The 25392-nt window shown below is 44.8% G+C and overlaps 1 protein-coding gene across 1 annotated transcript in view; it reads left to right on the top strand.

Moving 5' to 3' along the window:
- SUCLG2 (succinate-CoA ligase GDP-forming subunit beta) overlaps positions 1-20080 on the top strand; it is a 197488-nt gene extending 177408 nt beyond the window's left edge. The window contains exons 10-11 of the mRNA XM_044302167.1: positions 1720-1840; positions 19664-20080. Coding sequence (XP_044158102.1) covers positions 1720-1840; positions 19664-19779 — 237 coding nt within the window. The 3' untranslated portion in view covers positions 19780-20080. The remainder of the gene's footprint in view (positions 1-1719; positions 1841-19663) is intronic.
- Positions 20081-25392: the final 5312 nt, after the last annotated feature.

Below are 25392 nucleotides of genomic sequence, written 5' to 3'. Positions count from 1 at the left end.
AGAGTGCCTCCACTGATATTGCTGGCCATATCTCCCGCTGTAAGGTGCAATTGGGGGACATGGCTATGAGAGCTGAAGCAACCATACAAGGACGGTAACCCCTTTTACAACTGAGCTTTGAATGAGAGGCTTTAGGATTTGTCCAGTGACCAGTTATCCGGAGACATCTTTGGGGAGGTGCAACTGGCAATATTAATGGCTGTACCCTTTATTCATCCAGGCATGGTCAGATATTCTGACCCCCCAATGCAATTTTGATGCCCATGTGAATGAGGAGCAACTAGGGTCCTATGAGTAAAAAATATTAAATTTCAGGTAGTTTTAGGTAAATTATTGGCTGTGTATATCTACCATTCATACTCAGTATGAATCTTCTTCACTTATAGTCAAGCACGTTCATTTCCGAAAAAAAACTAATAAAATATCGCTCTCTCTCAAATCCCTTGATGAACGCACAGAACAGATAAGGGAGGAGGTAACGACTTTCATGGTCACAAAGACAAAACACGGCCCGCCTCAGATGTTGATTAAATGTGCTTTTGAGTCGGTGATGTTTTCCTAGCATCACACACAAACACAATGAAACCGAATTAATCGCCGTTTGATCTTTGAGATCTTAGGCGTCTTCGTACACAGGTGCAGAATGCTTTATCGTTGGCTTTGCCTTATTTTAATACAGTTTATATATTCTGTTATGATTTCCTGTGCAAACTGCAGCTGGAAAACTGCGATGTTTATCTGACGGTTTGTAGGGGACCACATCTGGCAGCATTCTACAAATCCACAGCGTATGGCCTTGCGCTATAAAGCAGACAGAGGCTGCAGAGGGCCATTGTGCAATTAAAGGGTCTCTAACGTTTTAAAAAACTTTTGATATTTCATAGAGACGTATCAAAAGTTTTAGTCGGTTGGGGTGTCAGCGTTAAGACCCCCACGATCTCTAGAACGAGGGGAGAGAAGCACCAGCATATCGCGCACTCTCCTTGCTGCTGATGACAGAATCGAGATGTGCTCATAGACTTCTCGTGCAGCGAGAGGAGAGAGTGCTCTATGTGCATGCTTCTCCCCCCATCATTCTAGGGATCGATGGGGATCTCAGCACTCAGACCCCCACCAATCTAAACTTTTGATATGTCTCTAGCTTTTGTGAAAAGTTAGTGACCCTTTAAACATGAGCAAAGTGGCCCAAGGCTCCCACCATTTATGGTTCCTCTCTAATACATTTTTAGGATTGTGCTTCTACCTGTTAGGGTACTTTCAGACCTTTTTCTTTTCCGGCACTGAGTTCCGTCCTAAGGGCTCTATACCGGAAAAGAACTGATCAGTTTTATCCCCATGCATTCTGAATGGAGAGTAATCCGTTCAGGATGCATCAGGATGTCTTCAGTTCAGTCTTTTTGACTGATCAGGACAGAGATAATACCGCAGCATGCTACGGTTTTATCTCCGGCCAAAAAAACTGAAGACTTGCGCAGACCGGTAAAAATGTGAAAAAATCAAAATGTATGACAAACAGACAGACGGATCCGTTCCTGCAATGCATTTTTAAGACAGATCAGTATCCTGATCAGTTTTAAAATGCAATCAGTTTGCATGCGTTTTGCCGGATCGGCGACTGAACTGCCTGCCGGATTCCTCTGCCGCAAGTGTGAATGTAGCCTAACCATTTAGCATAAGCATAGGAACACCTAACTAATAATTTGATATATTTTTTTTCAGGTTGAAGCGATCCTTATAAACATTTTTGGAGGAATAGTAAACTGTGCCATCATCGCCAACGGGATAACGAAGGCCTGCCGGGAGCTGGACCTCAAAGTGCCTCTGGTGGTCAGGCTGGAAGGTAATTTAAGGATATTTTGTCAGACTTAGGCTATGTTCTTGTCATTTTTTTTTCTCAAGAAGTCCTTAGGCCCCTTTCACACGAGCGTGACGGATTAGGTCCGGATGCGTTCAGTGAAACTCGTAGCATTTGCAAGCAAGTTCAGTCAGTTTTGTCTGCGATTGCGTTCAGTTTTTGTTGCGCGGGTGCAGTGCGTTTTGATGCGTTTTTCACGTGCGTGATAAAAAACTGAAGGTTTAACAAACAAGGTTTAACAAGCAACCAGCAGTGAAAAACGCATCGCACCCGCACTTGCTTGCAAATGCAATGCGTTTTTCATTGAAGCCCCATTCACTTCTATGAGGCCAACGCTGATTATAGAACATAGTGCATTTTTTACGCAACGCAGAACTGATGCGTGGAAAAAAAACTCTCATGTACACAGACCCGTTGAAATGAATGGGTCAGGATTCAGTGCGGGTGCTATGCGTTCACGTCACGCATTGCACCCGCGCGGAAAACTCGCTCGTGTGAAAGGGGTCTTAGAAATGCCTCTTTTTTGAAGTTCCAACATTTTGTGAGTGCTTGGCCTAAAATAAGCAAAATGTTGCCTTGGGACCAATCAGAAAGTCTGCTCACCAGATCCATGATGTAGTCCAGGCCATGTGTTCAGTAGTTGGGAGTTTCTGGATCCATGAGCTCCACATAAAACCGATCCAGAGATTAATGGTCCACACGAGACTTAGGTGTTTTGAACTTGCATGTTTTTAATCGTATGATTATGAACATGTGAGTTTGAAATGCGTAAGCTTTAAGTGGACTTTTAATCTCTGGATCTGTTTCTTTTTTACTTGACTTGAATAAAATTTTGATTATTTTAGAGGATCGTGCCGGAGCACATCTTCTTTGCAGTGGTGTCTGGGACCTCTGCACTATATACACCCAGTGGCCATGTTTTCCCCTTCGGTCATCCGACTTTGATTCATTTTAAGTAGTAATTGTATAAAAGATGGTTGTTGACAGGTTTTGTTAAGTGCACTCCTTTCAAAAATATTTCCAGTTTTGTCACCATAATCCTTGCTTATTGTTTATATGTCTGAATGATTTTTTTCTACATTGTATCGTTCGTCTTAGCAACGGGAACGCTTTTACCCGCAAGATTGTCAGGGAAAGGGTCATGTATTGCACGTTCTTCCAGCTGCCTTGTTGTCAAAGTTGTTTATCCAGTAACTTTTATCTTGTTTCATTTTATTTTTTTACATTTTTCAAGAAATTGTCATTTTAGACTTGTTCCTTTTATTTTTTTAAAGGACTTTTTAGGCTTTTTTAGTTAGTTTTATAAATAAAAAATAAAAAAATCCTTAATTTTTTTTATATTTTTTTTTAATCACTTGTCATTTGCACCTCAGAACCCGGCACGCAGGACTTTGGTTCTCACAGTAATGTCAGTTCAGTTTGTCCCCCATCACAGCAAAGGAACGCGTCCTTCTTTTCAACATCCCAAAGGCGAATGTGTGTCTGGATTTCATGTTTCTCTCTTTTTGTAGTTCGATTTAAAAGAGAAAGGGAGAGAGAGAAGTGAACTGTGAAGCCTTTCAAGGCTCCTCTAAACATTGGTATTTTTCCTCTGTAATCGCTCTGTTTTAAAAGAACATTAATTTGCTGTCACTGAACTATCGAAATATGCCAGAAAAACCGAGCACAAAATTATTCCTGGAAGCTTTCTGCTAAAATTCTCTTAAGTGCATGTTCCTATGAGATCAAAGAGAATCTGTGGCGTGACTTCCCAGTAATCACTACAGGTGTCTTGGTAAATAGGATGGTTTTCATGCCTCCGTCATTGGGAGGCACCAACCAGAGCAAAGATACAATTTAGGCCCCTTTCAGGTGCTATTTAACACCATTACGCTCTGGTGCCTCCAGCCCATTTCCACGACTGAGATACGTTTTTGCCTCAAATTTTTGCAAACATTGCTGCTCTATGGAAATCACACCCGACTGTAGGCTCCCACCACCCATTAAAATGGGCCAATACCAGCCTGGAGCTCACACCCTTACTCCAGCAACCACTACGGAAGGTGCATAGACTGCCAATGGTCTGTATGCCCTTTGTCAAAGGTTGAACCTGGTTTATTGGAGGATCCTCCAGGTGATTCACATGAGCTCCGATTCTAGTGTCAACACAGATCAAGCACTAGGTAGGGGCTGAGGAACGCAGAACAAACATTTTGAACAAAGCTTTTGTGGAGCTTTTATGATCAGGAGTAGTATGAATATGAAGTTTTATTCTACCAGGTTCTGTTCCTGCAAGTGCCCAGGGCGGGGCTTCACTGTGAAGTGCTTTCTGCATTAGCCTGTTTCATAGCTCCTCCTTTCTGCTTTGAGTGACAGTTGTAGCATCCAACCAGAAGACCACTCAATGCAGAGGGGAGGGGCTGTGAAGCAGCTTCACAGTGAAGCTTCTCCTCCTGGGCACTTGCAGGAGCAGAATCTGGCAGAATAAAACTTAGGACACATGGGGTGGAGGATATGGTACTGATTTTTTATTTTTTTTTCCCTTTTGTTATTTTGATCTTGATATCTCATATAACATTAGTGCTATTATAGGAGTTGTCCCAGAGATTTTAACGGGCCTTAGCTGACATATAAAGGCTATTTTTGAAGAATATATTCCCTCCTCCCCCTACTTGTCAGTCTCTACTGTAATTCTTGCATTCTGTTTGACCAATGAAGCTCTTGATGAACAGAGCTCAGGATCCCACCCAAATACATAATAGGCTACATGTTTTGCTCTGCCTTTTCCAGTCTGGTATATTTGTCGCATTGCACCTGAGATGATGCCGGTATTGGATATGGAAAAAATAAATAAAAAATTATGAAAATAGGTATCACTAAAATGAGCAGCGACCACATAGCTTAGGTAGTTGTTGATGTGTACACGGTCTGCATCAGGAGCTGCTAATTCGCAGTGACAAGTGCAGCGTAAGCAATGCTGACGGCAGGCAAAAGTTGAACCGAATATTGCAAAAGTCCACACAAGTCTGATTTTTGCAGACGATGCAAAACGTATTCAGTAAATACAGGTAGCGATTATAAATGTTGTCTCAGACCTCACCGGCTGCAGATATCTGGGCGCAAGGAGCTTATCAGCATGTGCTGAGCTGCTACGCGAGGCTTTGTGTGCATGTATAAGGATCGAGCAGGATCAGTTTTTTTTTTTTATCATCATAATAATGGAGGTTGTAGATATGTATCATCATATTCTCAGAGAAAAGAATGACTGCAAAAAATTAAAATACGAAATGAGACAAATATCCGTAAAGAGGATGTGCTGTGGAATACATTTTTTTAGATAAGGGGCAGAATGGTGTAAAAATGAATAAAAGAAGCATTCCTCTCTGATCCCCCGCCATTCCGAACGTTAGGCTACATTCACACCGTTGCACTGCCGTTTTCAGATCTCTTGGAGTCTATGGGGCTATTCACATGACCATTTTTTAAGCGGCCATCCAAAAAATAGGACATGTCCTGTTTTTGGCCATTTTCACAGCCAGATGGACTCCACTGAAATTAGTGGGACTGTTTTTAACAACCACTTAGACAGCAGTGCACCCATCTAACGGTCGTTAAAAATGGGTAAGCTAGTAAAAAAAAGGCGTTTCAGGGGTTAAGACAAAAAAATAATAATACCTCACCCACTGGGACACTCACTGCTAACAGGATGCAGAAGGACCTGACACTCCCAGCGTTGTGACATCATCACAGGTCCTTTCAAGCTACATCCTGTAAGGAGTGGGTGTCCCCTTTACTGGATGCAGCAGGACCTGAGAAGTCATGACTCTGACGGTGAAGGTCCTGTCCTGCGCATCCAGTGATGAGCGAGTGTCTCAGCACAAACAAGTGGATTTTTTTTTTTTTTTTTTAAATTAATGTCGGCATTAGCGGTGATGGGGGGGGGGGGGTCAGGGGCACAAATGGGGCTCAGGGTGCCATTATAACTACAGGGAGCACAATGAGGTGCATTATGTATACTGGGGGAGGGGCTTGGGTTTTTAACTTAAAAACCCAATGAAAATCATGTTAATGGCTGTTAAAAATGGATGCAAAACTGGCGTTAAAAATGGACAGAGAGACAGAAAATGGATAGACAAATGGTTGAAAAATGGCATAAAAAAAATTGACAGTGTGAGCGTTTTCTTTTATTCCGCTGTCATGTGAATCTAGCTCCTGTTGGTCTTCTCTTGCTGGTTCCGGCTTGACACACACAGGAAATGGCAGGAGATGCCGGCTTTGCCAATCCCTGGCCGAGGCGGGTCACTGTTGCAGCGTGTCTTTCAGTGGCTTTGTAGCGTTTGGCCCATAGTAAACATTTCATGAAACCGCCACATGCCCTGATATCAGCAGGGATCTACACCAAGCCCCCGTTTTTGCACCAGTGCATGGGGAGCCACTAAGATTTACCAGTATTTTAGAAATGTCTTCCAAATTGGGAGTTTTTCACATCCAGGAAAACGTCTATAATGGAATTATCCATCCACCTAATAGAGAGAAGAAAAAAAAACTACAATGCTACAAAATAATAGAAGTAGTTGTAATACTCACTGCGCCGATCCTTCGCTGATACTGTACCAGGCCCTCCCCTGGTCGCTCTTCTTCCTGCTCCATGGATGACGTATTATTATGGACATGTGACGGCTGCAGCCAATCACTGGTTGTATTGGTAACGTGTCTACACCACTGAGGTCTGCTCTGTGGCCAGAGATTGTCTGGAGAGGTCATACTGTAGGTCCATGTCAACCCCAGGAAGAAATAAAACCAGTGGAAGACCTGGAAAGTGCCGAAACGGCAGCGGTGAGGATCAATAAGGCATCACTTATTTTAAGTGCCTGGAAAATCGCCTTTAAGTGACCACCAGTATTATTATTATTTTTTTACAAATCTTTGTATTCATATGTATGATATTGACATCGATAACTGGATGTGTGATGTCCAGCACTGCCTTGTGTGATCAGTAACCCAGTCAGGGTCTGTAAGGAGCCACAAGCTGTCGAGTTTCCGGTTGGGTGGGGGGAGATTTTCAGACAAACCCTTCTACACAGAGACATTTTCCGGTCTTCTTTCAATTCTTTTCCATTGCCCAAGGCGGCCTTCTTCAAACAGCCGCAGCACAACAAAGGAGAAGCAGGTAACCTGCGTATTGTGTTATCTGAGCTCCGCAGCGCTCATGTATGCTGTGCATGGCGTTCTTCAGAGATTTGAGGAATCCAGCTGCATTTTATAGTGTAAGTAATAGAGTTTAGATTTTTTTCTTCCAACCTCAATGACCCTAGCAAAAATGAGTTGTGTATGCCAGCAGTGTGCAGCCTGGCACATGATACGTGTATATGACTTATATATTGTCCTCCATAACCCAATACACACCCTCGGGCATAACAGGGCTCCCACCTACCATGTGCCATATAGAATTCTAGTGTCCTTCAATGTAGCAGCGGAGTCTTTGGTTCCCTCAGTCACTAGGACCTGCATGTGAATGCTGTCTCTGCACCCCCTATACGTATGTCCCTCCTGCTCCAGGGGCTCAATGTCATAGGAGGCCTGGTGTCCTAACCCTGCCTCTAAAGAGGGGAACCCTTTCTAACATCGCCTTTCGGTCCATTTTGGGGACTGTGCACTGATTTCCAGACCGCTCAGACTGGCAGGACCTGTATTGGTGATCATACATACCTGATCCCTGGCACTGGGTCCCAGCTCGTTCAATCCTTGTCCTCCGCTGCTTGTCTCGGGTCTCTCCATGTAAACTTCGGGTTTAACGCCGCTGCAGCCAATCCCTGCCTACTCCCCTTGCGCCTCATGTCCGTGATTGACTGCAGCAGCGTCAAACAGGACCCTAGACAAGCAACGAAGACCAGGGAGTGAACGAGCGGGGATCAGTTATGTATGATCACCAACATGGTTCCCGACAGTCTGAGATGTCTGGAAATAAGTGCACAACCCCTTTTAAGCAGAATTCCCAAAGTGGACCCAAAGACTATGCTAGATGTTCTACATACAGTAGGGCAATACACATGATGGGTTCCCCTCTGGAAGCATCACCACCTTATAGGCAGGGTCAGGACTCTTGGCTTTCTATGAATCTAAGTATGATCTCCAATGTAGGTTCTGCCAGTCTGAAAGGTCTGGAAATTAGTGCACAGCCCCGTTACAGGGTAGCTTCACTTTTGCTGCATTTTACTGCTCCATTTTACCGGAAAAAAAATAATATATAAAGTCATCTTTATTAGAAACCTCAAACCTCCTACCGTTTTATGTATACAGGTCCTGTGCGGACCTACCTGATTGCAGACTACAAGCAACCCTGTGCATTTTGATCCTGCAGCCATGTGTCACTTGCTTCCATCCATTCCCTTTTTCTCTACTTGGAACGGAGTGTCGGCCATAATGTTGCACACAGCCGCTTAGCTGAGATCGTTGTGCCGAACGCAACACTACGTCTCCCGTGATGCACTGCAGCATGCTCTTTGCAGACACTGACTCGGCAGGGGAGGCTTCAGTGAGAGCTTAGATCTTGCAACCTGAGGAGCGAACAGGAAAACAGCAGAATTGTGAAAGCCATTGGGAATGTGACCTGCTATAAAGTAGGGATCAGTATAGTGCCTGTGTTATTGCAGTAGGTTACTGTAGTATTATATTCTCGCATACGGGTGCCGCGTCGGCTCGCTGCCCCTTTAAGAAGTAGCTTGCCACTCCTGAGCGGCTCTGCTGTCGCCCGAATAATCTGTGTCCTCATTCAGTGAATTACAAAATGTCTTGATGAAAAAAGTTTTAATCAGTCAAATCTGCCTTGATTTAGGGGGATTTTACGAGCAAATCTTCGTTACCAACTGTATAATAATTACAGGCTGTGTGATCAGGGGACGAGGAAGGGATTACCGGCTGCTTTGAACATGGGAACTTTCTAATTGCGTATATTTACTTGACTAATCAAGAGGAGGCCCACCTGCCGAGGCGGCGGATTATTAGGTTTTGTTATGGGACACATGGAACAAAAACCAGCGATAAGACCATTATTTTTATATGGCGCACACAATGGCCGCCTGCGGTACTATTATCCTGGCTTGGATTACATTGAGATGTAGTTACTTACCTAGATGACAGCGTAATACAGAAATCTTAAAGTGAATCTCCTCCTTTCATCATTCTGTGCTGATTCATTTCTTAACATATCTTTATAGCGGCTGGGGCACCATTTTTCTCATACAAAGCTCCAGATCTCCTGCATAGACCTAGTTAAAGGGGATATACCATGATTGATGTAAAAAAAAAAAAAATTCTGACTACTGTACCTCATATGGATCTAGAGATTCCCCCGTTCATTGCTCCAGTTCCCTTGCTAGATTTTCTACAGCCTGGCAGCTCAGAGGGTGTGTCCTTTCTGCTACAGCTCTCTCCTTATTGCAGCTCAGGGGGCGCTCTTTCTGCTATAGGTCTCTCTCTGTGACAGCTCAGAGGGCGTGAGCTTTCTTCTGCAGCTCTCTCGCTATCACAGCCCAAAGGGTATGTCCTTTCTGCTGCATTTCTCACCCATAAAGCTTAGGGGGCATGTCCTTTCTGCTGCAGCTCTCTCTCTCTGTAAGGGTATTGCTACACTGAGTTTTTGTAGGGCGACTGACTGATTTTAACTATTAAAGGCTGCAGTCCAAATGAATGCATTAAAGGGGTTGTCTCATCATGGACAATAGGGGCATATCGCTAGGATATGCCGCCATCGTCTTATAGGTGCGGGTCCCACCGCTGGGATCCACACCTATATCAAGAACGGAGCCTCGCAGCTGCTCTCCATTCATTTTCTATGGGGCCGGCGAAAATAGCCGAGCGCTGGGAGCGGGGTATGCTCCCATTCACTTCTATGGGGAGCCGGCTTGGTGGTGGCCGGACCGGAGTCCTCCAGCCACCACCTTGCCGGGCTCCGTTCTCGTTATATGTGCGGCTCCCAGAGAGACCCGCACCTATAAGACAATGGGGGCATATCCTAGTGATATGCCCCCATTGTCCATGATGAGACAACCTCTTTAAGTTGAAAGCAATCTTGTGACCTGCAGCTGTCACTCAATAGTTAAAATCAATCAGTCACGTTACAAAAAGTTACCGTGTAGCCGTACCCTAACTGTCACAGGTTCTAACAGTAGACATGGTTGGTGGCAGTGGAAGGATGGAACTGAGCATGTGCAACCACCTCAGTAGGTGGATGTGCACAATACTATACAGATTAAAAACCTGGGGGCAACCATTTCAATGAAATAAAGAATATCTCATAACTGGATATTTTTGTAACAGAAATTAAAATGTAAAAAGTCACTAGTTTTTCCTGCTGAATTATATTAAAATAACATTTAATGGTGGCACATCCCCTTTAAATGATAATCTATCTCCCTACCAGGGAACTTGTGCTTGTATTATGTAACTGAATGTATAAATGTTGAGCAGAGAGCTCCCTCTAGTGGTGACTACAGGCAGGCCGAATTCTAGCATTTAGCCCTATGCCTATGTATGGGATTTGGGACGCTTTATCAAAATCTCTCTCATCAGTATGAAGATTTTATTAAGACGGTAAAAGTATCATTGAATGCATTTCCTAATGGTCTCCAGGTGGTCATTCTCTCTAACATGTACAAGTAAGAAAGAACCTGATTGGTCCCCGTTTGGCTTTACAGCAATTCATAGTGAGTTGATGTTGGGTGTTGTAGTGCAGCTTATAGCACATGTATCTTGGCAGCAAACTTTAAAGATATTTTCTCCTTGATACAAAACGTCGAGCAGATGGGATCAGGTTTATTGGGACAGGGATAGGTTGTGATGTGAGAGAGCAATAAAGACGAGCAGCGCAGGAGGACTATCCAGTGTGTTAAAACGCAGGAAAGTTACTCTCTAGGGACGAGCCGCGCAGGAGGACTATCCAGTGTGTTATAGCACAGAATTGTTACTCTCCAGGTATGAGCAGAGCAGGAGGACTACCCAGTGTGTTATAGCACAGAATTGTTACTCTCCAGGTATGAGCAGAGCAGGAGGACTACCCAGTGTGTTATAGCACAGGACTGTCACTCTCCGGAGATGAGCAAAGCAGGAGGACTATCAGATGTGTTATATAGCACAGCACTGTTACTCTCCAGGGATGAGCAGAGCAGGAGGACTATCAGATGTGTTATATAGCACAGGACTGTTACACTCCAGGGATGAACAGCGCAGGAGGACTATCCAATGTGTTATAGCACAGGACTGTTACACTCCAGGGATGAACAGCGCAGGAGGACTATCCAATGTGTTATAGCACAGGACTGTTACACTCCAGGGATGAACAGCGCAGGAGGACTATCCAATGTGTTATAGCACAGGACTGTTACACTCCAGGGATGAACAGCGCAGGAGGACTATCCAATGTGTTATATAGCACAGGACTGTTACTCTCCAGGGACGAGCAGCGCAGGAGGACTATCCAGTGTGTTATAGCACAGGACTGTTACTCTCCAGGTATGAGCAGCGCAGGAGGACTATCAGATGTGTTATAGCACAGGACTGTTACTCTCTGGAGATGAGCAGCGCAGGAGGACTATCCAGTGTGTTATAGCACAGGACTGTTACTCTCCGGGGATGAGCAGCGCAGGAGGACTATCAGATGTGTTATAGCACAGGACTGTTACTCTCTGGAGATGAGCAGCGCAGGAGGACTATCCAGTGTGTTATAGCACAGCACTGTTACTCTCCGGGGATGAGCAGCGCAGGAGGACTATACAGTGTGTTATAGCACAGGACTGTTACTCTCTGGAGATGAGCAGCGCAGGAGGACTATCCAGTGTGTTATAGCACAGGACTTACTCTCTGGGGATGAGCAGCGCAGGAGGACTATTCAGTGTGTTATAGCACAGGGCTGTTGCTCTCCAGGTAGGAGCAGAGCAGGAGGACTATCCAATGTTTTAGCACAGGACTCTTACTCTCTGGGGATGAGCAGCGCAGGAGTACTATCCAATGTGTTATAGCACAGGACTGTTACTCTCTGGGGATGAGCAGCGCAGGAGGACTATTCAGTGTGTTATAGCACAGGGTTGTTGCTCTCCAGGTAGGAGCAGAGCAGGAGTACTATCCAATGTGTTATATAGCACAGGACTGTTACTCTCCGGGAATGAGCAGCGCAGGAGGACTATCCAATGTGTTATAGCACAGGACTGTTACTCTCTGGGGATGAGCAGTGCAGGACTTTATAGCACAGGACTTTATATGGTACTCAAGGATAAAGATCTCCCTGATACTGATGTAATTAGTGATAGACAACCAATCTCACATAGAGCTATTCTTATATAGCATTCCCGAATTAACCCTTTCTCTGCCCTTCATGTACTGTTACTTGCATTGGCACTATCAGTGTGCCCGAGCCACCACTGGGGGCAGCGTGGCTGCAATACACAGCCACACTGCTGCCACAACTGTGGGGATCGGCGAAAACTGAGATCTTGATTGCCGCATTGTCCGAAGAAGAAGCCTGATAGTATTGGTAAGAGCCTGGCGCATGTCAAAGGTACCTGGGACGATCCATTGTGAATTCCTAATGTAATAAATGGGGGGTCTTGTACGGTTTCTCCTTGAGGAGAGCGGCATAGTGGAGTTCAGAATCTTATAGGCTACAAAATGCTTCCTGGGAAAAAGGATATGAAGATTGACTGACTGTCTTCTTGGAGGAAGAAAGCTGGCTGTGTAGTGCCACCTAGTGGGAGTAGCTAGCCCTACAATTCTTTCTCCTGGAAGAGGGACAGGCTGCTCTGGAGAACGTTTGTTAACACGCAGAAGGGGGAGAGGACATTGTTATTATTGACTACAGTTATATGAATGAATATTGAAAGCTATAGATCTCAATGACTCTTTCCGCCTGCGCCGCAGACATCGCCCTTCCATTTTATGGGCTGTTGCTATGGCAGACATAGAAATCCTTTACTTGTCTATATACAGCATTGTCCTCATTACTATGGCAGACATTTAAAGGGACAGTACACTCAAGCCTGTTTGTTGTCAAGTTGAATCCCATCTATTGTTCCTTGTTATCAGTCACCCCGAGACGAGTAATGCCTGACTGTAATTCAGAGGAAAAGACTGATACACCAATTGTCATCTCGCATCTCTCCATTGCTGAGAACCCCCAAGAACATCTCCAGGCATTAGAAGGCTTTCTATAAGCTGTGGACTTTGAGATCTTTTTTCAAATTTTCCTCAGTTTTCACATTTTTGTGTGCAGTGAGAATAAACGGATGCATGCTGGAAGGGATAGGTCTTGGCTGCAAGAGTTAATGGGTGATTTTCGCGGCTTTCATCTAACATCTATAACCCGCGCCGTGAACTTTGTACAGCTCTCTGACACCACCCAGTGGCCAAAGGTTAGTTCTTAAAAAAAGAAAAAGAATCTGGGTTTTTGGTTTTCGGTTTTCATTTTTTTTTTATAATTTCCATATCACCGACATACAGTGAATGCTGTATAAAGAATATAGTCTATGTGTCCATTAATAGGATCACCGGTGAGCCTGGTTGTATGGTCTGGAGGACACAGGCTTCTTGCTAGAAAGTTCAGTCCTATAGCGAGAAATGATGAGATAATGTACCGGATGGGAGTTATGTGCACTTCGGATTGGGTCGTATAGAAAGGATATAATGGAGATTGTAATGATCGGTTCCAAAACGGGGACATTTCAGGAGACAAGGTGATTAGCATCAGAAGTAGGAAGTGGGCCCTATTTTAATTTTGTTATGGGGCCCCATGATTCCTTGTTAGGTCGGAAAACACACGTAGTTTAGAGCTGTGTAGCAACATACCGGTCAGAGTAGCCATTGTAACTCCTGTCCACGGCAGGAGGTGCCTACAATGGCCACGTGAGAACTGGACCATGGAACAATAGAAGAAGGTGGCCTGGTCTGACGAATCATATTTACTGCCCATCATTCAAACGGCTGAGGGCATGTGTGTTGCTTACCTGGGAAGAGATGGCACCAGGATGCAGTACGAGAAGAAGTAAAGCCGGTGGAGATGGCACGAAACTCTGGACAGTGTCCTGCTAAGAAACCATTGTATTGATATGGGTGTGACCTGTACCAGCTACGTAAACAATGTGCAGACAAGTACCCTTCTTTACGGCAGCCATGTCCCCCTAATGGCAGTGGCCTCTTTCAGCAGGATAATGTCTCGGCCACACAGCAGAAATTGTTCAGACAACGATTTGAAGGTGATGACTTGACCTCCAAAATCCTCGGATCTCACTCCGATTTGATCATCTGTGTAATGTGCTGGAAAAACAAGTCCAGTCCATGGAAGCCACACCTCACAGGCTACAAGATCTGCTGCTAACGTCTTGGTGCCACATACTACAGGACACTTCAGAGATCTTGTGCAGTCCATGTCTTGATGGGTCAGAGACATTTTGATGGCATGAGAAAGATTAGACAGGTGACTTTAAAAGGTTTGTTTCACCTGGAACATTGGTCAGATCCTTTCTATCACTAGAAAGGAGCTCCAAAAGTTCTGGAGTGTGCACCATGCATGCATGACCACTCTCCATTCATTCCTGTGGGAGTGCCAAAAATAGCTGAGCCGCACACTATGCTTTTTTAGGAAGCCCCTTAGAAATTACTGGAGCGTGCACCACGGAAGCATGGCCACCACTCCATTCACTTCTATGCAACTGCTCCCATAGAAGTGCGCTCCCGAAGAAGTGAATGGTGAGTGGCCCTGCATGCGCGGTGTACTCTTATTCTCTTTGGGATTCGGTCTTTAGGATCTGCACCTATCTGACATTGGTGGCCTATCCTATCGATATACCATCACTTTAATGTCAAAGCAGATCGGGGTAGCTGGATAGACAACATTCTGCAGGAAATATGGTATGAAATGACTTTCCAAAATGGAGCAAAGAGCGGTCAGGCCTCTAGTCTTTGCCTCCTCCACGTGATGCTCTTCTTCAGTACGTAACACTTAGAACAAGCTATTCATTTAATTTAGCGCTTTCTGCTTCGTTGTAATGAGATGTTATCTCAGTCTCTTAGAAGATCCACAGATAACACTTGAGCGGATTGCACCCCATACACAGCTGCTCTCCCATTACAATCTCCCTAGAATGACATTTTGACTTTCTCAGGCTCCATTATAACAGAACATCCTTCTGCTCCCACCTCGAGCAGCGAGAAGCTGAATCAAAGTTATAAAATATTAAATTGGCATTAATTGCAGACTCCATACAGGATAACAGCAGACGAGGGAGTGCGGGAAAGAGCAGCCGCTACATTCTTCTTCCTCACAGACTCTTCTGCCTTTTAACAAATGCTATGAAGGGGAATAGGAATGCAGATGAGTATGATGAATGGCCCATCCGAGCTCGGGGTTCTTTTTGGATGGGGGGGGGGGCATAGGTTGACTTAAGCAATGTGTGGGAAAGACATAATGTATACAGTGATCTGCACAAGTTTTTATCAGTCAGGATGGGGGTTCTATAAACCGACAGTTCAGTCCTTTAGCTTAACATGATTGATAGTGCAAAGACTGGAAAACCAAGGCAGCGATCCTTACTAGGAAGTAGTGGAATTGGACACGGCACACAGAGTAGTTAAGTGTCTGTGTTCACCATGTTGGTCACTTTAAAGGATGCATATGTTGGTTGTGTATATGAAATTTTTTTAGAGTGTAACGGGCAGTGGGTGTGAACTCACTGCGCCAACTAACTGGTTTGAGTAATTGTGTCAGGACTTGAACCCAGGGATTCCTGTGTCCCAGGCGGCAGCTCTTCCAACTGAGCTATTCTGCTTTCTGGACAGCTCCTGTGCTGAACTTATGCCTAGTTTCTGTTCCCGTGCCTTTAGTTTTGGTTCCCGTCTCCCTGGTTTGTTCCACCCTGTTCCATGATTGAACATCCTATTTAAGCCTAGCCTTGCACTTCCTGCCTTGCAAGGTTATTGTGCTCCTAGCCTGTAATCAGTCTCTCCTGCTTGCTAACGTTATCCTGTGCATTGACCACTGGCTTCCTTCTGACTACGGTATTTGCCTTCTCCTGCTTGCTGACTTTATCCTGTGCATCGACCACTGGATTCCTTCTGACTACATTACCCCAGGTAGTTGCTATAAGACTCCGAACCAGACCCGGACTGTTACAAATGGTGTTGAACTTGCGGTCCCCTGGTATTCACCCTTTAACCCCTATACAGGGATCTGGACTTCACTGCAGGAAACAAACCAGGCCACTACTTCCTGGAATAGTCCCAGTGTCGTTATCAGCTGACCCACAGGGATCAGAGACACCACTGCAAAGCACCAGAGGAGCAGACAATACTCATAGTCAGGAGACAGGGTGGGATCAGAGCAGGCAAAGTTTATCTATATCAGTAAAACAAATCCAAGGTCAGGGCAGGCAGCGGAGGATCAGAGTCGGTAAACAGGCAGAGTTCTTACAAGGGTAGACAGACAGAAAAAGCACACTTTCACTAGGAGTAGCAAACACTAGAATACCTAAAGCTTAAGTGGAGAGGTGGAACCAACAGCCCAGTATAAATAGGAGACATGATCAGCAGCTGGAGAGAGAGTAAAATGGAAAGATTCACTTTAGCATTGCCACTAACAAGGTCATTCAGCATTAGCCCCAATACACACACGGAGAATGGAGCAACGCTCATGCCCTCTGAGTAGTGGACCAGCAGCAGCAGACATGGATTGCCAATGTATCATAGAGTAGTTAGGTTGAGGTGGATGGTTGCCATCCATGTGTAGAGTAGAACATTAGGATTATGATATGTGAGCTCTGCCCCTGCTTACTGCCATGTGAATGAAGGAAAGCGACAAGCTGACTAGAACCTATGGCTGCCGTGAGTAGAGCTTGATTTTGTGTAGAATTCCTCCTTTACAATTGGTCTTCTAGCACAGCTTCAAAATGTTGACAAAAAGTCATCAAGGTCCTCCGTAGAGCTGTCTTGGTTTAGCCTTCTACTCACATAAGGTTTTCTTGTGATATCAAATGATAGGCACCAAGCAGATGGACCCGTCGATAGAGTATTCCCTGTTTAGTTTGGTAAAAAAAATAATAATATATATCATTGTTGACAGCACAAGATGGTAGGAGGCTTGGGGTCACAAGCTGGAGCTAGCAGGGCAGATACTGAGAGATATAAAAATGATAGAAATTCTAGATTTTCAACCAAAACATAAAATTCCATTTATCACTGGTGCTGGACCAATAGGTGATGGACTTTTCGATTGTTTCAATTTGATATTGTTATGAATCTATTAAACAGGTATTCCAATCAGTAATGACATAGCTGCCACGTTATGACCTTTGTCACCTGATTTGGCACTCAGTTTGGACCGAGTACCTGCTGTTTTATTGGGATACTTCTGTATACCACATTTCCACCAGCTGTGAGGAGTCCGTCACCCCATGCTCCAGTCTTCTCACCGATCTCATGAAATATCTCTTGGGTCAATTACAACACAGAACGCCCGGATGACGTTGTGTAACCACTGTGAGAGTGAGCGGATTACACTGTAATCATAGCGGATACGGGAAATTGTCAGGCCCGGGCCAACGCTTCATATTGAAGGGCAGGTAGATGACTCTCCGGCTCCAGGCAACGCTGCCGCCAGTTCTATTACAAAAGCTGTTTTGAGTTTTGCTCAGGGATATTGAGTACTACCTAGGAATGTTAATGTACTGCGGGCTGCGTTCGGATGTTTCCCCCCTTCACTCGCTCACCTCTTCTGTTGGTGCTGTCTGCTCATATCCCTTTTCATCAATGATGTTTCACAATCCAGTTAAGGTGGTTGTTGTGTTTTTGGGGGTTTTTCCACTGTAAGAACCTTGTACAGCAGCGGGGTCTCGCTGTTCTCTTTCACTTCTTTTGGCTTTGTGGCTTTTGGAACCAAAGACGAGACGCTGTCACAGTTTAGTTGATGATTTGTTGTTTTCTGAGAAATCAATGAGGGGAAAAGTTTCAGAGATAACAAGAAAAGTTTTTAAGAAATGTTTAGTTTTTTCACAAGAGCAGATGAAAACCTTGACAACAGGGAACAAGGAGGCCGAGTGGTTGATGGAGTAAAAATTCATGAAAAGAGGATGATTACACTGCCTGGCCCTGTCCATCAAAGTACAGAGGGTGCGGCAGTTGCAGAGAGAGCAGAGCCTCTAGGTGTAATGGCAACTCCCCCGTTGCTCCTACAGGCTCATTTGCATATATTATAACATAATTTTTCTCGGTAATGCGAGCACATATGAACATGGGACCAACACCGATGCCTTCAGCTGCCAAGCGCACATGTAACAGGTCAGCCGGTGTACAAAACTGCTGACAGATGCCCTAAGTGTTAATTTCACCAGTGGAGGCACTGCAGGGAAACTGAAGCATTACACAGTACCCATTCAAATCAATGGGTTACAGGACAGGTCATCCAGAGCAAAGGACTGCCCTTCGCTCTGCTAAACGAGGAACCTGAACATAGGGCTTTCCTCTATTAACTAAGAATTCTCTAATAGGGTACTTGGACAGCGCCTTTAATGCCTCATTCACTCGTCAGTGTTCGGTCAGTGATTTCCATCAGTGATTTTGAGCCAAAACCAGGTGCGGCTCTAAACACAGAACAGGTGCAGATCTTTCCCTTATAACTGATCTCTGTGGAGGCTCCACTTCTGGTTTTGGCTCAAAATCACTAACCGAACACTGACTGTGTAAATGAGGCATAAGTCCTTCAATAATCCGTAATTTTGGGTAACGTGGGATAAATCATCTTGATTTTTTATTTTTTTTCTGACCCCTTGCTCCTCTCTAGAAGAAAAATGTTCCTTTCCATGATGCCCTATGATGTGTTTTTTTTAAAGCACATTTGAAATTCTTTAAATGATGGAACGAGACTTCAACCATAAAGCAATGATAGTCCGATGCTTGGGAATTGTCATGGTCGGATTCCAAAATGTTGCCGCAGATTGCATTGCCAAGGGTGAAATCGGCAACCAAAAATCAAACAAACAGTTGGCGTGCTGCATCATTTCTAAATCCGCGTGGCAGGTCAATTTCCAAACGGATAAAATAAGCAAAGTTTACATGAGGTTTGTCTGATCTCGTTCACTTGCTGGTGCTGTGATACAATCTGCTATAACCATCCTCTGAGCCGTGGCCATGATGCCCGGTACGTGCCTGGTACGGGTGGCGTCACAGCAGGGCAGCACCGACTTGCCCCTGTTCACACTCTGTGCAGATATCTCAGGATTTTCTCACTTTTCTCCACTATAATTAACTTTTTTCTATTCTGACACGCTTACCGTTCCTCCACTGGTGCGTGTGAGCTGTCACTGGGTAAATTAGCAGTTCAGCGTTAGACGCTTTCTCAGAATTAACCGTCAACTTCCTTTATTATTTTACTTATACTTTATGCCGAGACTTCTGCTTAAAGGGATCGCCCAGCGTTAAAGAAACAAAAAACCTGGCTGCTGTCTTCGGGAAAAGACCCCACACCTGGCCGCAGGTTGTGCGCGGTATTGCAACTCTGTCCCATATACTTTGATGGAGCTGAGCTGCCCTTCCGGACACAACCTATGGACGGGTGTTCTCAATAAAGAGAGGGGGAATAAGCTGCTGCAGACACCCCTGGCCCCGAGAACAAAAGGATCAGGCATGTTTAAATCCAACATGCCCAATCCTACTTTTAACCTACTTCTGCCATGGGAGGATGTCGGAGCACCCCCTTAAACAGATAGTCTGTTGTTGTGTCTGACCTTCAGTTTGTAGCATTTATATACGAATTAAGAGGAGAATAATTTTACATTTCTTTTTGCTTTCAAGGAACAAATGTAAATGAGGCCAAAAGAATCCTGAAAGAGAGCGGGCTGCCCATCACCTCCGCCAGTGACCTGGATGATGCCGCCAGAAAGGCCGTCACTAGCATCGGCAAGAAGTAAAGCCTGTGCGCCAACACGCAGAAACCTCTAACGATGAATGTATCGGAAGCAAGGAAACCCCATCAGTCCAGATGACCTGTAATTAGATTAATGTGTCGTAATCTGCAGAAATCCTAATCCGTCACTGATTTTGTACCAGTATTTTCCACTGTAATGAAGTAGCGTGGAGCCGGCGGTGATACGTGGACTGTGGATTTTATACGGATCACAACTGTTATACATCCGTGTACTGTACTAGAGCTTTATTTTTCTTACAGAACATGAATCAATAAAGATTTCTAGGTCTGACTGTGACAGATTACAACGTGGTGGCGGCACCTTATTTCTGTGTGGACAGATTGTAATATGGAAATAATCCTAATTGTGGCTTAAAAGCCAATGATATTGTCCTGGCAACCGGCTGGGCCCCCGCTACCCCTGACCGGCTGGGCCCCCGCTACCCCTGACCGGCTGGGCCCCCGCTACCCCTGACCGGCTGGGCCCCCGCTACCCCTGACCGGCTGGGCCCCCGCTACCCCTGACCGGCTGGGCCCCTCTACCCTTTACCGGCTGGGCCCCTCTACCCCCGACAACCTCGGTCCCGATACCCCCGACAACCTCGGCCCCTCTACCCATGGCCAGCTCGGCCCGGCTACCGCCGAGCAACATGGCCCTGGTACCTCCAACGAGCTCAGCCTCACTACCCCAGAACAGATCAGCCTTGCTACCATACTTTAGACTGCAGTCTACACTACTGTATATAGTAAGGGGACCCTATAATGGCTTGATTTCTCTACAATTCCTCCGACCAGCTGGGCCCTGCTACCCCCAACCAGCGTGGCCCCGCTTCCTCCGACAAGCTCGGCCCCTCTACCCCCGAGCAGCATGGCCCCGCTACTCCTTATGAGCTCAGCCCCACTACCCCTGACCAGATCAGCCTTGCTGCCATACATTAGACTGGATCTGCAGTCTACACTACTGCATTTTGGAATTGCGTTTTGACCCCTTTAGCTACAGTTTTTTTAATTCATAAATTTATAGCCCTGTTTACCCCATTTAACCTATAATGTCCACGTACAATCTAGGTGGGGGGAAAAAAAGCTAGGAGACGTGAACATTTGCTCGTGTTTCTCATCCCGTTGACATTTTACTGCTGTACTGAGCAACATTAAAACTTGCTGCAACACAGAAGATATTGTAAGGGGGGAGGGAGCAGCATCAGGATGCTGGGTCTCTCAATCATAAACTGATAATTGAGCCTCGGGCGTAAGAAATCTGTCATACTTAATAGAGTCTTATACAAGGTATTTGTATTTTATGCCAGGAAAGGTCAGCGTGTGCGCTATAAGGGAAATAAAAGCATATGCCGCCTGCACAGGCGTCGTCATTTGTTACTCCTTCCTATGAGGACATGCTCTGAAAGCAGAACTAGGTCGATTGTAAAATGAAAAGCCTGGTTTACTGTTCGCAGAAGCAAGGTTATTTTCCGCTGTATAATTGTGTAAGCGAGCGGCATTTTTTTTTTTTTGTGGGCAAAAATAGAAGGTTAGCAGGTAGATGACAGGATGATTAATTGTCTGTAAGTTATACCGGGATCGGGGCTTAGGAGGATCAAGTGCACAAGTCTTTATATTGAGTGAGTTTGGAGAACGAGATGATACCACAACACTGTCTAGTGCTAATTGTCAGGGAGGGATCCTAGCGGCGCGCTATGAAGTGCAAGCCTTGTGCACAGAATGTAAAACAGCCGTAAATGCATATTCTAAAGAACGCTGCCGTCCCTGGAGGATATTTGGAAATGACCGTCGTAGGACAGCAGAAGTGCATCCTTGGGAGATGCCATCCGTGTTCCTCTGGTTGTGTATGGTACTGCAACTTATCCCCCTTCAAATTAGGCGTCAAGCACACAGCTGTATCAACTTTACCGTCCGGAAACTGCGGATCCGCAAAACACAGATACCATCCGCGTTTTTGTTTAGTTTTTTTGCGGAGCGGACACACCTTGTGCTGTCCACATCTTTTGTGGCCCCATAGAAATGTGTGGGTACACATCTGATCCGCAAAAAATGCGGATAAATTAAACACGGTTGTGTGCATGGGGCCTTAAAGGGGTTGTCACTTCAGCAAGTGGCATTTATCATTAATACAAAGTTAATACAAGCCACTCACTAATGTATTTTTGTTATCATTATTGCCTCCTTTGCTGGCTACATTTATTTTTCCATCACATTATACACTGCTTGTTTCCATGGTTACGACCACCCTTCAGGCCAGCAGCGGTGGCCGTGCTTGCATACTGCAGGAAAGTCCCGGCCTCTCTGTTAGCCGAGACTGTGGTAGGGCACCTAGGCTAGCGCTTTTTCTTATAGTGTACCAGCACTGACACCGCTGCTGGATTTTTGAGTGGTCGTAACCGTGGAAACGAGCAGTGTATAATGTGATGGAAAAATTAATCCAGCCAGCAAAGGAAGCAATATGGACAATAACCATACATTAGTAAGTGCCTTGTATTAGCTTCCTTTGCATAATAAATGCTTTTTGCAAAAACATAGAACATGTCCTATTCTTGTCCATATTTACAGAGGCATTTCTATCATGGAGAAGGCGCACTGCCAGTATCCGTGTTTTGTGGTCTGCAAAAACGGATATGGTTGTGTGAATGAGCCCTTAAAGACAATTCTGGCACACGTATTACTTAAGTTATTTGCACTTTTATCTCTTTTTTTTTGGGGGGGGGGGGCTTTTATGTATGGTCTTGGCAGCTTTTTTCAGCCCGTGGAAGGCTCCGCTGAATTGTCTATGTGTCTAACCCTAGTACAGAGAAGGATCTATAAGCTGTAATGTGAGTATGAACAGGATCTCTCCATACGGACTCGCGTGAAATCATTGTGTGGGTGCCCACACTCATTGAAAGTCAGTCACCACCAACAATTTTAGCAGGACCTGACGACTGTGCAGTATATGTGGCCACCCCAACCCGACAGGTGACGCTAAGGAAATGAAGGGACGACGCATTACACTTGTCTGATGGAACAATACTGGAGTAAAGAACCTTCTGTGGTGTACTTAGGCTGTAAAAGCTGTAGGAATAATAGTCTGTTAAAAATAAATAAATAACATACCACGATTACAGTACCGATCCACGTGCTTCCAACTTGATAATTCTTGTATGATCAAGTTCTAAACACGTAGACTGATCCTCCAGTGCCATGCTCATGGTATGTGCTAAAAAATATTTTTAACAGACTTTATTGAATGATAATGTTTCCCCCTGTCACGACCGCACCACCAGAGAGATGGACTCCTCCCCCAGGGACAGGAACCTAGAGCACAAAAGAAAGCACTTTCTTCCCCTTCATCAGTGGTTTCCTGTGGCTGACTATAATAAACCTAATTGTGTCAGCTGCACTAATAAGGTTATTGCGCAAGAAACGCCGTCATTACTACTACAGATGCAGGACATGGTCAAGAACCAGATAGAAGCCTCCCTTAGAGGAGTTTTGCCAGCTCTTAAGTCACCTACACCTCAGCCGGCAGTTGCCCCTTCTGTCCCAGTGCTATCTGATGTTGAGGAAGAGGGTTTAATTATGGCCCATTCGGACTCGGGTATAGTCTACGGCTTGTCCGACCTTTACTTTGATGTACAGTCAGGTCCATAAATATTGGGACATCAACATAATTGTAACATTTTTGGCTCTATACACCACAATGGATTTGAAATAAAACTAACAAGATGTGCTTTAACTGCAGACTGTCCGCTTTAATTTGAGGGTATTTACATCCAAATCAGGTGAACAGTGCAGGAATTACAACAGTTTGCATATGTGCCTCCCACTTGTTAAGGAACCAAAAGTAATTGGACAATTGGCTTCTCAGATGTTCCATGGCCAGGTGTGTGGTGTTCCCTCATTATCCCAATTACGATGAGCAGATAAAAGGTCCAGAGTTTATTTCAAGTCTATTTGCATTTGGAATCTGTTGCTGTCAACTCTCAAGATGAGATCCAAAGAGCTGTCACTATCAGTGAAGCAAGCCATTATTAGGCTGAAAAAAAACAAAACAAACCCATCAGAGAGATAGCAAAATCATTAGACGTAGCCAAAACAACTGTTTGGAACATTCTTAAAAAGAAGGAACCCACCGGTGAGCTCAGCAACACCAGAAGACAACGGAAAACTACTGTGGTGGATGACCGAAGAATTCTTTCCCTGGTGAAGAAAACACCCTTCACAACAGTTGGCCAGATCAAGAACACACTCCAGGAGGTAGGTATATGTGTGTCAAAGTCAACAATCAAGAGAAGACTTCACCAGAGTGAATACAGAAGGTTCACCACAAGATGTAAACCATTGGTGAGCCTCAAAAACAGGAAGGCCAGATTAAAGTTTGCCAAACGACATCTTAAAAAACCCTTCACAGTTCTGGAACAACATCCTATGGACAGATGAGACCAAGATCAACTTGTACCAGAGTGATGGGAAGAGAAGAGTATGGAGAAGGAAAGGAACTGCTCATGATCCTAAGCATACCACCTCATCAGTGAAGCATGGTGGTGGTAGTGTCATGGTGTGGGCATGTATGGCTGCCAATGGAACTGGTTCTCTTGTATTTATTGATGATGTGACTGCTGACAAAAGTAGCAGGATGAATACTGAAGTGTTTCGGGCAATATTATCTGCTCATATTCAGCCAAATGCCTCAGAACTCATTGGACGGTGCTTCACAGTGCAGATGGACAATGACCCAAAGCATACTGCAAAAGCAACCAAAAGAGTTTTTTAAGGGAAAGAAGTAGAATGTTATACAAGCAGGAACTAAAGACAGTTGCAGTAGAGGCCTGGCAGAGCATCACCAGGGATGAAACCCAGCATCTGGTGATGTCTATGAGTTCCAGACTTCAGGCTGTAATTGACTACAAAGGATTTGCAACCAAGTATTAAAAAGTGAAAGTTTGATTTATGATGATTATTCTGTCCCATTACTTTTGGTTCCTTACATCCACTCACCTGATTTGGATGTAAATACCCTAAATTAAAGCTGACAGTCTGCAGGTAAAGCACATCTTGTTCGTTTCATTTCAAATCCATTCTGGTGTTGTATAGAGCCAAAAATGTTAGAATTGTGTCGATGTCCCAATATGTATGGACCTGACTGTATGTTTTTGTGTATATGGTATTGCTCCAGCTATTTCTCTTACGTTTATGCTGGAGAAGAGTCGGAAAGGTCTGAAGATGATATGTCAGGCAGACCGTTGTTTTATTGTGAAGATACGGAGCAGTTGGTCAAGGCAGTGACATCAGCTACGGGTCTGGAGGAGGCTAGAGAGCAGAAATCTATCCAGGACATCATGTTTGAGGGTCTTGAAGTAAAGAAAAGGAAAGTTTTCCCTATTCACCAGACTGTCTCCCAACTTATTAAACGGGAATGAGAGAACCCGGATAAGAAATCGTTTATTCCTAGGGCCATAAAGAGGAAATACCCCTTTGATGCAGAGACCAGTTACTGGGATCATCCGCCTGAAATTAATGTGGCTATTGCAAAAATTTCTAGAAAGGGTTCTCTACCTTTTGAAGATTTGGGGTCGCTTAGGGAGCCCATGGATAAAAAGGCGGAGGGGTTCCTTAAGAGAGCCTG

The sequence above is a fragment of the Bufo gargarizans genome, chromosome 7 (assembly GCF_014858855.1).
Source record: "Bufo gargarizans isolate SCDJY-AF-19 chromosome 7, ASM1485885v1, whole genome shotgun sequence".
Classification (NCBI taxonomy): Eukaryota; Metazoa; Chordata; class Amphibia; order Anura; family Bufonidae; genus Bufo; species Bufo gargarizans.
The sequence above is the reverse complement of the archived record's forward strand: the minus strand, read 5'-3'. Positions and strand labels throughout refer to the sequence as shown.